This window comes from Cyprinus carpio, chromosome B13 (assembly GCF_018340385.1).
Source record: "Cyprinus carpio isolate SPL01 chromosome B13, ASM1834038v1, whole genome shotgun sequence".
Lineage (NCBI taxonomy): Eukaryota > Metazoa > Chordata > Actinopteri > Cypriniformes > Cyprinidae > Cyprinus > Cyprinus carpio.
The window spans coordinates 20,944,294-20,960,107 of NC_056609.1; the positions used below are offsets into that span (position 1 = coordinate 20,944,294).

General features: G+C 36.5%; 1 protein-coding gene across 3 annotated transcripts in view; it reads left to right on the forward strand.

The window, feature by feature from the left end:
• ppm1aa (protein phosphatase, Mg2+/Mn2+ dependent, 1Aa) overlaps positions 1 to 15,814 on the forward strand; it is a 36,697-nt gene that overhangs the window by 1,604 nt on the left and 19,279 nt on the right. The window contains exons 2-6 of one of the 3 annotated variants that reach the window (XM_042737241.1): positions 4,388 to 5,259; positions 6,157 to 6,274; positions 6,371 to 6,482; positions 6,813 to 6,870; positions 7,927 to 9,180. In XM_042737241.1, the coding sequence (XP_042593175.1) occupies positions 4,405 to 5,259; positions 6,157 to 6,274; positions 6,371 to 6,482; positions 6,813 to 6,870; positions 7,927 to 7,932 (1,149 nt within the window). In that variant the 5' untranslated portion in view covers positions 4,388 to 4,404 and the 3' untranslated portion in view covers positions 7,933 to 9,180. Of the gene's footprint in view, positions 1 to 4,387; positions 5,260 to 6,156; positions 6,275 to 6,370; positions 6,483 to 6,812; positions 6,871 to 7,926; positions 9,181 to 9,724; positions 10,386 to 15,814 lie in introns of those variants that run through there. The other 2 variants (XM_042737239.1, XM_042737240.1) reach the window with 2 other exon arrangements.

Below are 15,814 nucleotides of genomic sequence, written 5' to 3' on the forward strand. Positions count from 1 at the left end.
GTAACCAGGGTCAGCAGGGCTCATACAAAACGTCTTGCTCTGAAAAGAGCTGTTTTTGACAGGGTAAAAAGGGTGTTGTTTTACACTACCATTGAGGGAATTTTATTAAACTATGTTACAGACTTTTCATTAAGACCCTAAAGAATCCCCCCCCCCCATGAAAATATCCAGGTAAAATAAAATATATTCCAGACTTTTCAAGGGCCCTCTCTTCCTTTGGGGCCCTGGTAATCAGTACTGGTTTTACCCCCAGTCCGACGCCCCTGGGTGCATCCGATGACCCCTTTAAGGCAGGGGTGCCCAACCCTGCTCCTGGCGATCGACTGTCCTGCAAAGTTCAGCTCCATTCCTAATCAAACACACCTGAAGCAACTAATTAAGGTCTTCAGGCTACGCAATATCGCGTTCATTATCGAAGGCAATTCATCAATATATCGCCCATCCCTAGTCTGTGGTATATTTTCACTGCAAAACAATATGAAATGCCGCAAATATAGTTGCTAAAAAGAACTTTATGTTGTGTATTTGGTGTAATGCAATGTGTTTGTGGTTTAATGTGGTTCAAAAAACACATTATTTTCCACATAATGTACATTATTGTTGCTCTTCTATGTCCCGCCTTTCTGAAACGCATCGATTTTTACAAAGCTTATCGTTCTGAAAAGCGAAGTGTGATTGGCTGAATGCCTCAAGCGTGTGATGGAAATTTTACACCTTTTACCATACTGTGATGCCGTCTCCCGGCATGGCGAGACAAAACCAATAAAACCCATTACAAACGAGGCATTTGTTGCATCCAGTGGGGACATAATTACTGATTATGACGACACATACTGTGTTTTTACGCTTTGCATTGCGTATTGTGCCGCGTAAACATAAAACCCTGTCTGCATTTGTGATAAAACTCAAGTTTGAATCATCAATGTCAAATCCTTTACATATAAAGAACGTACTTACAGGCTGAGTCAGAAGCGAAAGACTGTCCATGCAAAGTTGGAACTGCCCCACTTTATAGAAACAGCCTTTGAGCGCAGACTTATTGTAGGCTACTCTGCAGGTTCAGGAAACGGTCCTCCATAAAATGCTCAGCTCACATCTGAGTATTTAGGTTGAACTGTTCTGCAACAGTGTTGTAAATACAACTTACCACTGATTTCTAGTTGTGTCCTCTTTTGGAAGGCAAAACAAAGTAGTTTCGCTTTCACAATAAAACACACAGCATCACACACGGTGGGCTTGAGTGAGGAACTGCCGGGGGGCTTGAATGAGGAACGGCCGGAGGGCTTGCGGCAACCACATGTGATGACCCCAGACTGGACTACGCTTCGTCCATGGTGAAAGGCGATCCGGCGATCCCCAGCACGAAGTTTCTGTATTTCCTTAGCGATCAGCTCTAGGCATGGCGAAGCAGATGTCATCCTCATTTGGAAGGCAAAACAAAGTAGTTTCGTTTTCACAATGAAACACACAGCATCTCCACAACATGGTGGCGGCATCAACAATACTACAGCGAGAATAAAAGTTACTCCTCCTTTCTTTGCATGAACATTTGGCTGGTGTTATACAAATATTCCCACACAGTGACGTAGTCATGTAAGGGCGTGTTTAAACAAGGCGTTTTAGGAGTGCGTGGACAAGTCTTAACTTTTATAAAGAGTATCTCTTTGGATTTGAGACTTTAGTCTTTGCAACTTTACAGATCTTCTTTATGCACCAAGAGCTTGTAACACTCCAAAGAAAAAGGAAAAATTTGAAATCGCATCATATGACCCCTTTAATATATCTAGAAGTAAATGCAAAAGTAAAAAGCATTGAATGATGTGTTTCTTATATTTATTGCGTTTAAACACTTCTATGAAATATTGTATTATACTGTGTAAAAAAATCACAAAGCTGAATTAAGCATTTTAAGTAACAATGTATTTAAATCAAAATAATAGATAAATGTTGTTTGAAGTAAACAGCCACGGATCAGTTGCAGATTTCAGTGTGAAATCACAATGAGAGTCAGTGCTGCTTCTGCACCACTTCTGTACACGGACTGCATATGCACTGCAAACGGAGTATGTGTGAACCTGGTGTAACTCTACCTCACATATAGCTCACGAAATCAGGCTTGTGCTTTGTGTAAGCTATTGTGTAACAATTGCACGATTGTCAAAACAAAAATGCAGTGCATGATCAAACATTTAGGTGAGACATATTTTTGAAATGTCTAAAAAATGCCCCCCTCCACCCCTCAAGTGAAAAAAGCCCTCTCACAAGAGTCACCTAAAAGGGAATTCATTTTCGAAAATGAAATTCAGGCCCTGAATAAATGTCTAAAAATCTTAATTGAATATCAATAAATAATTCTACATGATAAAAAGAAGTCCTTAAAAAGATCAGTATCGGTGATCGGATCGGCAGATACTGCTTTCTATGATCGGTGATCGGCCTCAAAAATCCTGATTGGAACACCCATAATTTAAATCATTTTTGCAACCATTTTGCTGCACATTTGGCTCAGAATGCATTTTGAAATTTACACTGCAATTTGCTACAATTATCACATGGTATCACGATGAAAATGCAATCCTAATTAAAGTGTATTAAATTTTAGTGTATGTGAATTTAGGAGGTGCAAGCATTTAAATTATAATTTTGCTACAGTTTTTGCTTGGACATGTTAAACCTATCTAAACAATTTGGGTAATACATTTTCTTTTTAATTTTGCAACTTATAAAGTGTTAAAATATGTTTTTAATTTACATATTAAAACTAGTGTAGAAAATGGCAAATGTAAATTATATAATTGGATTTTCATTTTGAACTAAATGTCGCACATATGGTATGGGAAAATGTACATTTACATACAGAAATATATTGCATCGTCATTTTGCATATTATATTTCAAAATGAATTTTGCTACCCAGATGCTTCCATAGTACTTGTCTATTTTTAGTATACGAGTGTGTAATGTGTGTAGCATTGCGTTATCTGACAGCCATACATGGCTGGGAACCCGCTGTATGTGTGTCTGCCTGCCTTTGTGATGGGGTGTGTGTGTGTGTGTTTACATTTGTTTCTTGTGCCTGTTGGCATGCCATCGTTTATTTCCAAAGTGACCATTGGCATGACAAGACTTTTGTAGTTTCAGTAATCATGAATTATGAATAGTGGTTTAGTGCTGTCTTTGTGCGTTTACGCTTGATTCGGGTTAGCGGGAAATTTCCCATTAAAGGTTTTTCAAGTTCAAGTAAATAGTTTCAAGTTGAAATTAAATTCAAATCAACCCTTAATGAATGTTATTAAATACTGATCATATTGTAAACAATTCATCCAAGCATTTGTTTAGTTGTTAATCTTCTGACCTCATAATTCTTAATCAAAATCTTCCAGTGAACTTGTCCCTGGTGACACATATGCCAGATTTCTCCAATCATTTAGTCCACTTAAACCCTGCCCCTTTTCTTATAACTGACTGCATGCTGGCATTTAGATCTGCCTCCACAACCAGTGAATATAATCAAGTCAGTCCCCTTGTTTTACAAATCCATTTCATTCAAATGTGCCGCAGTTTAACAAGAAAAGATCTGTTGCTACTCCCATTTTATTAACTCATCTTATCATTATCAGTAGGCATTGTCAATTTTTCCTGTTCTTATTTGGATCAATAACCTACATTAAATTGGCTTTAATGTTCACATATCAGAACTACACTGCAGAACAAATTTTTCTTGACTGTCAACATGAGTAGGCTTGATTTTGCTTATCATTTGGCAAAGATTAAAAAGTTGTTGTTAAACATTTACTTGTTGCAATTTCATGCAATATTTTAACACTTGAACAGGGTTATTGAACTCTGCAAATGATGGGTGGGAATATAAATTTACTTTAAAGTTGTAAGTCTATAATTTCTGTACCGCTAGTGTCACCAATTTCATTGAGACAGACATATCATCCTGCCCTAAACGTATACCACTGCATATCTAATTTGTAAAAAAAATAGCAACTGCATTTTAAAATGTGATTTTAAAAAAGCCTCAGGTTTGCTGCGCTTGTTTGTGGAGATGCTCAATTTGGGTACAAATCTTGTGATTATATATATAAAATTGTTGATGTTGTTATCTGAATTATTAGTAGTAGTTGAAGTAGTGGTAATGATATAAAGAAGTGCTTAGTAACAGTTGGTGGTAGGTAATCAAAATTACATGTATTTGAGAATTGTGAAATTTTGATTGTATTGACTGCTGAAGTTTGGTAACATGACTACCCTATACAGAATGAATTTTTCAGTGAATCGTGCGGCCATATATCTGGTCCATTTGGGATGCGAATAGCAACTAGTTTGGCGCTGTTAGTGGTTTTTATGTTGCTCATCGTTCTCAAACTTTTCTGTTCTAGATTCCTAAGCAGCAGTGATGGGTGCATTTCTGGATAAGCCAAAGATGGAGAAACATAATGTCCATGGTGAAGGCAACGGCCTGCGCTATGGCCTGAGCAGCATGCAGGGCTGGCGTGTAGAGATGGAGGATGCACATACTGCTGTCATCGGTCTGCCCAATGGCTTGGACCCCTGGTCATTCTTTGCTGTTTACGACGGGCATGCAGGATCGCAAGTGGCACGTTACTGCTGCGAGCACCTCCTGGAGCACATCACCAGCAACCCTGACTTCCAGGGTGGAGGCGGAGGAGGAGGTCCAGCTGTGGAGCCCAGCGTGGATAGCGTGAAATCTGGAATCCGTACTGGTTTCCTGCAGATCGACGATCACATGCGGCAGATCTCGGAGAAGAAGCACGGTGGCGCAGACCGCAGTGGCTCAACGGCTGTCGGTGTGATGATCTCACCCCGCCACATCTACTTTATCAACTGCGGAGACTCACGGGGTTTGCTGAGCCGCGGAGGGGCTGTGCACTTCTTCACACAGGACCACAAACCCAGCAACCCCTTGGAGAAGGAGAGGATCCAGAACGCTGGAGGATCCGTGATGATCCAGCGCGTCAATGGCTCCCTGGCAGTGTCCAGGGCTCTGGGGGACTTTGACTATAAGTGTGTGCATGGTAAGGGTCCCACAGAGCAGCTGGTGTCGCCGGAGCCCGAGGTGTATGCCATCGAGCGGTCAGAGGTGGAGGATGAGTTTATTGTTCTTGCTTGTGACGGGATTTGGGATGTAATGGCCAATGAGGAGCTGTGCGATTTTGTTCGTTCACGACTGGAGGTGACTGATGATCTGGAGAGGGTCTGCAATGAAATTGTAGATACCTGTTTGTATAAGGTGAGTTTAAACAGACTTTTACCAGCCAGTCTGACGAATGCTTTTGTCTATTAAAAATACAGTGAAAGGAGATAAATCACACTTTGTTGATAGTTAGCAAAGTATTTTAAGCAGTCAGTTTCCAGTACAAAAGTTGGGGGTCAGTTCATTTTTTTTATTTTTTAATCTTTATTCAGCAAGGACACATTAAATTGATATAAATTGACAGTAAAGACTTTCTACAAAAAAATGGCAATTTGTCACACAAATATGTCAAATAAATGCTGTCCTTACGAACTTACTGTTCATCAATGCATCCTGAAAAAAACAACTCAGTTTCCATTAAAATGTCAAGCAGCAATGTTTTCAACATTGATGAAAATTAGGAATGTTTCTTGAGCACCAAATCAGCATATTAGAATGATCATGTGACACTGAAGACTGGAGTAATTGCGAGTGAAAAGTAACATAAGAGACTGCTTTCAAAAACAAACAAACAAAAAATCTTACAGACCTCAAACTTTTGTACCCATTAATTTTATTGGACTTTAATTGGTCTTTTATTGATGAATCTTAGTTTTTTTTAATATATATTTTTTTATATTTAATGTGATGCATACAAATGTTGTAATAAGTAATGGAAAATTATTATTTTTTTTTTTATAATACATTTTTAATAGCTTTATCTACATCAGTATTATACAATGAACATGTGATCCAGCTGTACTGAACACAAGTGGGTTTTTTTTTTTTTTTTTTTTTTTTTTTTTTTCATTTCTATACTGACAGAGTGTTCATAACACAATTCTTTCAATTCTAAATCCTATCTCCCGCATTTTTCCACAGTGTTTCATTGATATTAAATTTTGATTTGGTTTAAATTTTGATGAACCCCTCTGTTCTTCTGTGTCTGGACAGGGAAGTCGTGACAACATGAGTGTTGTGTTGGTGTGTTTTGTTAGTGCACCGAAGGTTTCCCCTGAAGCCGTCAAAAGGGAAGCAGAGCTTGATAAATACCTAGAGAGCCGAGTAGAAGGTATGAGCTAACCTTTACAAGCCTTCTGCTATTAAATGGAATCAGTAATTCTGCTGGACCAAACTTGATTGCTCTGAATTGTTGTTGATATAATAGAAATCCTGAAGAGGCAGGGGGATGAAGGTGTGCCCGACCTGGTACATGTGATGCGCACGTTAGCATCTGAGAGCATCCCCAACCTACCACCTGGAGGAGAGCTGGCCAGCAAGTGAGTACCACACAATCTCGCTTTCTCTCTTTACTTCAAGTTCCAAAACCTAGTGATCTGTCCATCCAACATTTTGTGAACCATTGGTGGGTAATTCTCACAGAACCTTTCAATAACACAATAACATTCAAAAGTTTGGGGTCAGTTAAGACATGAAAGAAGCTTGGGTCTGCACCAACCGCTCTCTAGTTGCTGTACTTGAAGAATCACATATGAAGTTCCATTTTGCTTTCAATGAGGCAGCTCAGTAGGTTTTGCTACAGAGGTGATGTTTCCTTCCCCTTTCTTTCTTCACTCAGATGATTATACCTGTCTCTGTTTTTGTCATAGACGGAGTGTAATTGAAGCAGTATACAACAAACTTAATCCATACAGGAACGAGGATACAGTGAGTACATCAGCCTGACTCTGTGTGTGTGTGTGTGTGTATAAATGCTGGGATGTTTGCTTGCAAGATTTTTTGTTTTGTTCTAGAATTAAGTTGCAATGCACAATTTTGTTGTTTGTCACCTTAAGTGTTCCAGAGTTTTGTTTTTTCATTTGTGCATGTTTCCATCCTATTCCATATTATCCCCTCTCATCTGACAGTGCTGGATAGGCTGAGCTGTGCTTTGGAAAGAGTTTTGGTTGAGTGCAGGGTGGAGCCCCTCAAATTTGTTGAGCAAACAATTTAATATTTAAAAGAAAAACTTAAACACTTAAATTAAATGTTGATTGAATAATTTGTAATGGATTGATTGGATGATTACAACTCTCTTGACTCAGTACAGTTCTTGATCTGAAAATAACTTAATTACATAAGATGTGATGGTACTGTATAGGGCTATCATGGTACTAAATTTCAATAGTCAATAATACCAGTAATATCTGCAAATTCTCAAATAGAATCAATTTCAATATAACAGAAAAAATGAATATTATCTAACACACTTTATTTAAAAGAATAAACCTAATAAAATATTAGCATTAAAGATTATTATTATAATTTTTTTACAATTAAATCATTTTTAAAGTTTTTAAAAGTAATGACTTCAAAGTAAATGACAAACAATAAGAATAATAAAACTAGGCAAGCATTTTGACCAAGAAGTGCATTTGAATGTTTATAAACAGCTGCATTTTACCATGAAGTGTGATTGCTCTTTATAATAGTGGCATTTTAAAGCATCGTTTACAAAATAGAGTTGGCACTTGGTACTACCAGTGCCATAGAAAGAGTGGTATGTATTTATATGTATATATAAAATAAATAAATAAATATATATATATATATATATATGTATATGTATATGTGTATATATATATATATATATATTTTTTTTTTTTTTTCAAATATGGACTTTCTAAAAATACTTTTGGCATCCCTAGTGGCAAATGCATTGTGATTTGTGATTTATTTATTTTTAACAAACTGATTGTGTATATCCATTTTTGTTTCATATAGACTTGACTGAAAATCAGGCACCTCGGGTGCTCTTTACTTCAGCACTCAGCACTTGATTCTGATGCTTTTCATGACTACCAACCTTGACCTGCCACACCTCAGGCTGTTCTTCCAGTTCATGTATTTTTACAAACCAGTTCAAGCCTTCCCAAAATAACAATGGAACATTTTCAGTCTGTCATTTTCCTCTCTTCCATATTTATTTAATAATTTGTTCATGTCGTATTCATGTCATATTTATGTTTTAAGGGGCAGTTCAGCCTGCTAAGTGTGAACCCTGATAGGTTGGTGTGCATATTGATGGGCTTAAGCTGTTTGATCCATTGGTGATATTTTTCTTTCTTTTGGGGTGGTGCTTTGCTTTAGGTGTAGTCTCATAGATTGCTGGGGTTGGGTAAACCCTTATAGGAACCTGTAGGTTTTTGAGGAAGATTTTTTTTTTTTTTTTACAGTTCTGCAAAATAATGAGTTTCCCTGTGAATTGGTGTAAAATAGGCCCAGAGAGGTTGTTGTGACTTTAATGCTTGTATTCCAGATACAGGACTTGTATTTGAATTGTCTTAGAATTGGAATACACAAACAGCAATTTTAGTCCAATACCTGAGCAAATCTGAATTTGGGAAACTATTACAATAGAACCACAATAAATCTGTCTTTTGGATCACTCTGGACCCAAATATGTATATCATTAATATAGGGTACTGTGATTATAGCCAAAACTGATATCTCAATCGCTTTTGTGCTTTTTTCCATATTCAGTGTAGTATGTGATTTTCCCCAATCCAAGGAAGCATCCTCTCAAGTAATAGTAATAAACAGCAGTATTTACATACCTAAACACTACCATCCAAAAGTTTGGAATCAGCTAGATTTAAAATGAATAAATGAATACAGACATTCCCATTGTTAAAAAAAAAACATTACAAATAAATGCAGTTCTTTTGAACTTTCTGTTAGTCAAAGAATCCTGCCAAAAGTATAGTTTCCACAAAAATGTTAAGCATTACAACTGTTTTCAACATAGATAGTAATAAGAAATGTTTCTTGTGCACCAAATCAGCATATTAGAAGGATTTCTGAAGGACCATGACACACTCAAGACTGGAGTAATGGCTGCTGAAAATTCAGCTTCACCATCACAGGAATGAATTACAATGTAAAATAGAAAACATCTATTTCAAATTTTTAATAATATGTGGTAATGTTACTGTTTAACTGTATTTTCAAATGATCAAATAAATGATGAAATAAATACAGCCTTGGTGAACAATGTCTTTAAATAAAAACTTTTGAATGGTAGTTTATATAATCAGTGAAATCCTCGCAAATCATAACTATGTAATTTAAAGCCCTAAATGTATGTAATAATTGCCTACCTTTCAGCATCACAACGATACTAGCTTAATTATTACATTTTTAAATAACTAATCCTGCATTCTACATGTTTATCTGTAGCGCGTGTCTCAAGTCTGTTCATACTTACGGCAGTTTTGTCTCTGGAGTTCGCCACTCTAACCAAGTGATTGATGCACCACAAAATCTCCAAATAGCCTGTTGGCACACAAGCCGCATCAAGTGCTGTAATTTCTGTCAATTGCAATCAGCGTATCAGTTTGGCCATTTAAACCCAAGATTTGGATCCCTCCATCATTTCCATCAACATTTCCTAGAATCATTCCTGATTTATCTTCACCTGTGTTTCATACTGTTTCTCACACAAACATGCTTTTTCCTGAGTGGTTGGCAGTTGGAGCTTGGTGGGATCTCACAAGCTGCTCTCCTCCTCTCTCCATTCAAGGACTCTGCATCCACAGATGACATGTGGTAGCCCCGCCTCTTTAAACACTGCACAGAGTTTACAACCCTCCAGAACCCTGCACAACAAGCTTTCCTACAGGATCCGGCACCAGAACCCTGCACAAGAACCCTCAACTACTACAGAACCTTTACAAGAACCTACCACAGCCCAGCTCAGCTGCTCTGGACTGTTCGGAGGAAGAAGAGGTGGAAGAAGAGGAAGGGAATGAGGGCTCCCTCCCCTTGTTCACATAATGCTCCCTCTCAGTGCTAGGCAATGGTACCTTCTGGAAATTTTCTGCATACTCTTCTGTCCCGATTCACTCTTTTCCCAAATCCTTTTATCCTTAACATCACCCTCTCAAAAAATCCAACACTTTTTTTTTTCCATTTAAATAATTGTTTTGGGTGTTATTAATTTGATTCACATTTCCTTGTGTGTTTGTATATTTCAGCTTTTATTTCTGTGAAGTGCAATTGTCTTGTACAAAGAAAAGCCTGTATCAAATGCAGCTTTAGTTTTAAGTTTATAAAAATAGAAAAAAAGGCACACCTTTATTGCCCTGCCTGCTTTTGTTTCCTCTCCAACCGCTGAAGCCCAACACATCTGCCTCTCATCTGCTTTCCTTTCACTTTTTTTTTTTTTTTTTTTTTTTTTTTTTTTTTTTTTTTTTTAAACAAAATATAACTTTTTGTATTTTTACTTTTTAAGTGAAACGGGTAAATGATATGGGCTCACAGCACAGTACAGTAAGCTTTTTTGTAAATCTCACCGCACAGATGACAGTAATCGTTATGTTCTCTCAGTACTACTGTTTTTCTTTTTCTGGTGGGGTGGGTCTTTTATTTTCGCCCCTTTTTTTTCTGAGGAAACCGCTTTAACTTAAACTAAGCTGAAATTGTGTGCGTGACTGTGTGAGAGAATGAGCGAGTCTTATGAGAAATCAAAGGTTTGTGTTGTGTGTGTGTGTGTGTGTGTGTGTGTGTGTGTAAGAGGATGCATGTTTGATCCACCAAACTGTTTCCATAGTGCAAATTTTGTGTGTAATTCTGTTACCCGATGCGCTAACCCAGATTCTCTCTCTTATTATCAACACTAGGACTCTTCTCTACAGTGTTCTGCACTACTGCAGCTTCTTGATTCTTGATTTGTTTTAAGTTGGTCTAGGAGCATTTTTAAAGGATCTCCTGCTCTTGCTGGAAAGTAATTGTTAAGAAGCACTCAGAACTGGGACAGGCCCTATTAAGTGCGTTTATGTGTGTGTTTGGTTGTCATTGCATATGATCTGAATGGATGTGAGAGATTGCATGTTTATTGTGCTTAAAATTATGTGGGTTTTAATGGGAATATTTAGTCTTTTGACACATATATAAAGCTTTAGCTATAGTGCTCGATCACCCATCTGCACTGCTGAGAGAGTGATGAGTGAAAGCTATCTGAGATTAACACTCAACTCAGATTTTTCTTCAACTTAAACCATTCGCCTCATCTCGTGTTGATTTATATTATATGTGTCTTTTTTTTCCTCTTTTTTTTTTGATGTGGTGATTACTATCTCTCTCTCTCTCTTTTTTCAAAGAACAAATACAGTGTGATGCAGTGAGCTGGCCAGGTTTAGGCCAGAGCCTGCATGTGTTCCTCTGACCAATAGGGAGCGCAACAGAGTACTGTTTGCTGCTAAAGTGTGTGCTTGAATCATTCGTTCATTCATTTGAATGCTCTTAGTTAATATTCTCCCACACCTTTTCCCCCAATGCTGTATGTAACATAGTTCTGAATTAATTTAACTGTATTTTTTTCAGAGAGATTGTCACTTGTTGATTTGTCCTGATTGTCTGAAACGTGACTCGGTAAAATCACCCTCTTCGTCCTTACATTCCCAAACTAAATTTTATGTATGGAATAGATTATATGAACAGGAATTCCCTTGCATTTAATAAATATAAGTTAGCTTTTTAGTCTAATCCTGTGTATTTGCATACTGAAAGAAGGGTAGGTAAAAAGATCACTACTTTGAATCTTTTTTGTGAACCTCACAGGGTGATTTAATAAACTAATATTGTAACAAAATGACAATCTAACAGTGTATGGCTAATGTTAACGTAAAAATCTCCCTGTATCCTCTATTCTTTTGGCTTGTGTTATAACACTGGCATAAAGATCAGTGTGTTTGTGTGTGGAATTGTAAGCTGTGTGTTTTCCCCAGTGGAAGCTGGAATGTTGTGTAACTGGAGATTCACGAAAATAATCTAAAATTAACAGGATGTTTTAGGATGGTCTTAGAGGCCAGGATATGTTCATGTGTCTTTAAGCTTTTTGGATCCGCAAAGCTACGTGGAATCACTTTAGGAATGTAGACACGAGGAAAAACGACTCTTAATAGGATTCTATTGGCCTGCTTAACCCTCAGTTTGGTCTTTTATGGGCTTAAAAATCACTTGTATGAAAATTAAATTATGTAACTTGTTTTGAAAAAAGCGTTTTGTTGTATATGCAATTCTGAGATTCATGGACTGCTATTAAACAGGTTCTCCTTTTTTGTTTGTAAGAATTCCAGATGGTTTTTAGATTGGGGAAAAAAAATCAAAAATACAGATTTTTTTTTAGTTGTAAGATGGTCATAAGCACAGGTCTATTAAGTGAGGAGAGGTTATGGCTTACAGTGAAACATACAAGCCCAGTTATAGATGATAGAGATGTTTATGAATGTGTTTTTACTAAGTCTTGTCGCTGAAGTTGACAAGGGCATTTTGCAAGGAATTCAAATGACACATGAACCTTTGCATTTGTTAATTGCGCATAGATCTTTTGCTAAATATGCGGCACAAACCCTTTGTATTTTAGGTTTATGCTCTGAAATCCTATTTCTGTGGTCTCTTGCTCTGTAGTGTTAGCTTGATAGCTCATTTCAGTTGAAATTATCCGGACCTGCCTTCTAATGTATAAACCAAGTGATTAATGCAGCCTTAATGCCTCCTGCAAAACCCCACCCACAAACCCTTGGGCTTTACTCGTATATTACAGAGCTCTGTATGCAAACACACCACAATTTTGTGCTAAAGGGAACTCAATTTTATAGCACGGTGTGCAATTCCATGGTTCGGCCTCACACGTTCTCATAGACACACGTATGGTATTTTACTCTGGTGAAATCCCACCTCCTACCCCAACAGGATTATTTTTGCTGATGTCAGTCATCTGCTGTCCTTATAAGCTAAGCTATTTTGTTAAACAATTGATATGTATATTTGTATTCATTTATAAATATGTACACAAAATGAAGTGAATAATCAAGGATAATCTCTCCTCCCTGTAACCCACTGTGACCCACTGGTCATCCTCTAACTGTTCCACTGTCCATTTTTGTTTTAATCTTTTCAGACTGGAAATAAACCTATTTTATTTGAAAAAAAAAAAAAAAAAGATTGTGTAATTGTTTTTTATCTTGCTTTTTCTACAAGAAGCGTTGTTGTTTTGATGATACATAATTAAATATTATGAAATGACAGCTCACAATGAAGGAAGGATATGCTAAAAAGAAATTCTACAAACATTTGTTATATTTTGCCTGTTTTAAAAGCAGTGCTCAGAAATTATACACAGGAATTAATACTTCATCAAGGATGCATCATCAAAAATGACCAATGCAACTGATCTAAAGTGATGGGAAAGACATTTAAAATATTGCTATTTCAAATAAATTGTTAATTTCTGAAGTATCAAGTGACACTGAATGAAAATTCAGCTTTGCCTTCACAGGAATAAATTACATTTATTTATATATATATATATATATATATATATATATATATATATATATATATATATACACGCACATAAAAATACCGATATTCTTAATTGTAATCATTTCACAATATTATTGTTTTGGCTGCAATATTGATCAATTAAATACAAGCCTTGGTGAGCATCTTCTTTAGGGACCAACAGTGTGATCTAAAATTTGTGCTTAGAAGCTGCGGTTTATTTTTATTACTATTACTAGTGCTTTTGGGGTTTCTGAGACCCATAATCTAAAGTAAATGTAAAAGCAGTCGTAATGTGTCCTTTTTGTGTTTTAAGATTTAAGGTGAATTTGGCCTCTTGTTTCTGAAGGGAGGGCCAATTAAAAAAATCAAGAAAGATGGCTTCAGATGTAGGAAAAAGTGCTCCAATTTATTTAAAATATACTGTTTATTTTACATACATATTTACCCTAAATATGAGTCATATAATGCTCACAGCATTTCAGTCACAGTGATATTTTCCCCTTACTTGGGAACCAGCTACGTGATTTTTTATAGTCTGACCACAATGTCCTTGAAGTTATTAAAACACTTTAATTTTTGAGATGAATGGCTGGTCTCTATTTAACAGATTTTTCATTTGCCTTTCATATGTTGATGAATTTGTAATATGAGTATTGATGTCTCATTTTGACATCAGTCTTAAAATGAAAACGCAAATGTACATCTTTTGTGCAAAATCTTTTGCACTTTACAGTGGTAAATTAAAAAGGGGTTTGGTAGTGGAAAGATGGGTGAGAGCGCTTAAAGACTGCTTTGTTTAATTATGAGAGACTTATTTTTTGCATTTCAGAAAAAACAAGAAAAAGGAGTTTTGCTTCTCAGGCAAACTTTTAATTGTAGCCACTCTTATCACATTCAATGTTCCTATTTGGGTGATGTCAGTCCATCTATTTTATAGATCTGAAAAGTTCTACTTTAACTATTTTGTCTTTAAGCAGCCAGGTGGGGGCAGTGTGAGTTGGATAAAAGGAAGTGACTATAAAGTGTGGCCACTGTCAAAACCAGTTTAGAATGAAGAGAATGAAGTGAAGCCACTGTTAAAACCAAAGGCAGTCAAGAACAGACTACTTAAATTTAAATAGCTACAGCAAAATGGAAATTTATTAATGTCTGATCCTCTCAAATCTAAAGTATCCAATCTAAAGTCTAACTCTGATAAAATGTAATTTTATATGTGTACCAATGAATGCGGCTAAAGTAGGTATTGAAGGGTAAATGCAAACATTCACCTAGGAGCTACAAGACAGAAGTGTATTTAAGAGATTTTAAGATTTTAGATTCAAAAATAAAAAATTCTTCAAACATTAACTTACCGTTGTCACCCCCCCCCCCCCCAACCAAAAAAAAATTTTTTTTTTCTTTTTTTTCTTTTTGTGTGTGTGTGTGTGTGTGTGTGGAATGCAAAAGAGGATTTTTTTTTTTTTTTTTTTGAGAAATTTTTCAAAAGTTTTTTCAAACTGTTTGGTTTCCAAAATTCTTCAAAATATCTTAATGTTCTGTAGAAGGAAGAAATTCATACAGGTTTGGAACAAGTACAGCAACAATACAGCATGGCCTCAAGTGCCGTATTGCTTTTTTTCCCCAAAATAATTAAGGAGTTGTAACATTTGTTTTAGCATAGTTTTATTAAGCTAATTCATTAAGTAACTTTATTGACCAACCAGAATTCTAGAAAACAACTGTTTTAGATAGCAGGTTAAGGGCTTATATGTTCAAATGTGAACTGATTGACAGTTGGGGTTTGAAATCATGAATATTCTGAGCCAAACTCTCAACATTCCATGATCCGACTGGAATATGTGACTTTTAAAGATTTTAAAACACTTGGCATCAATCACATGCTGAACGTTTAAGTGGTTACAGAAGAAAACCTGTGCATCTTACTCTAAACAACAGATGGTCACACACTACCAGACTTTCAATTATTCTGAACAAAACAACCTCGCGCAGAAGAGACACATGACAATTGTCAATTGACAACAAGACCATCATACTCTAGACAATTATCTGTGAAATCTGTCACTCAGACTGGCCAAAATATGCAGACGGGCTCTGACGTTTGGCTACTAGTGTCTTTAGATCAGGCAATCTGTACATGTAGTGGAGTACTATGCTGAGAAGAGAAGTTTTCAATGCGTGTATATAGCATTTTTATTCACAATATAATTATAGACAGTAGTAGATTGCAGAAAATCTACTGCTAAAGTGAGTGAACGTCAGGAAAGCAGCTGGACCTGATGGGATTTCTGGCAGTGTTCTGAGGTCCTGTGCTGATCAGCTCGCT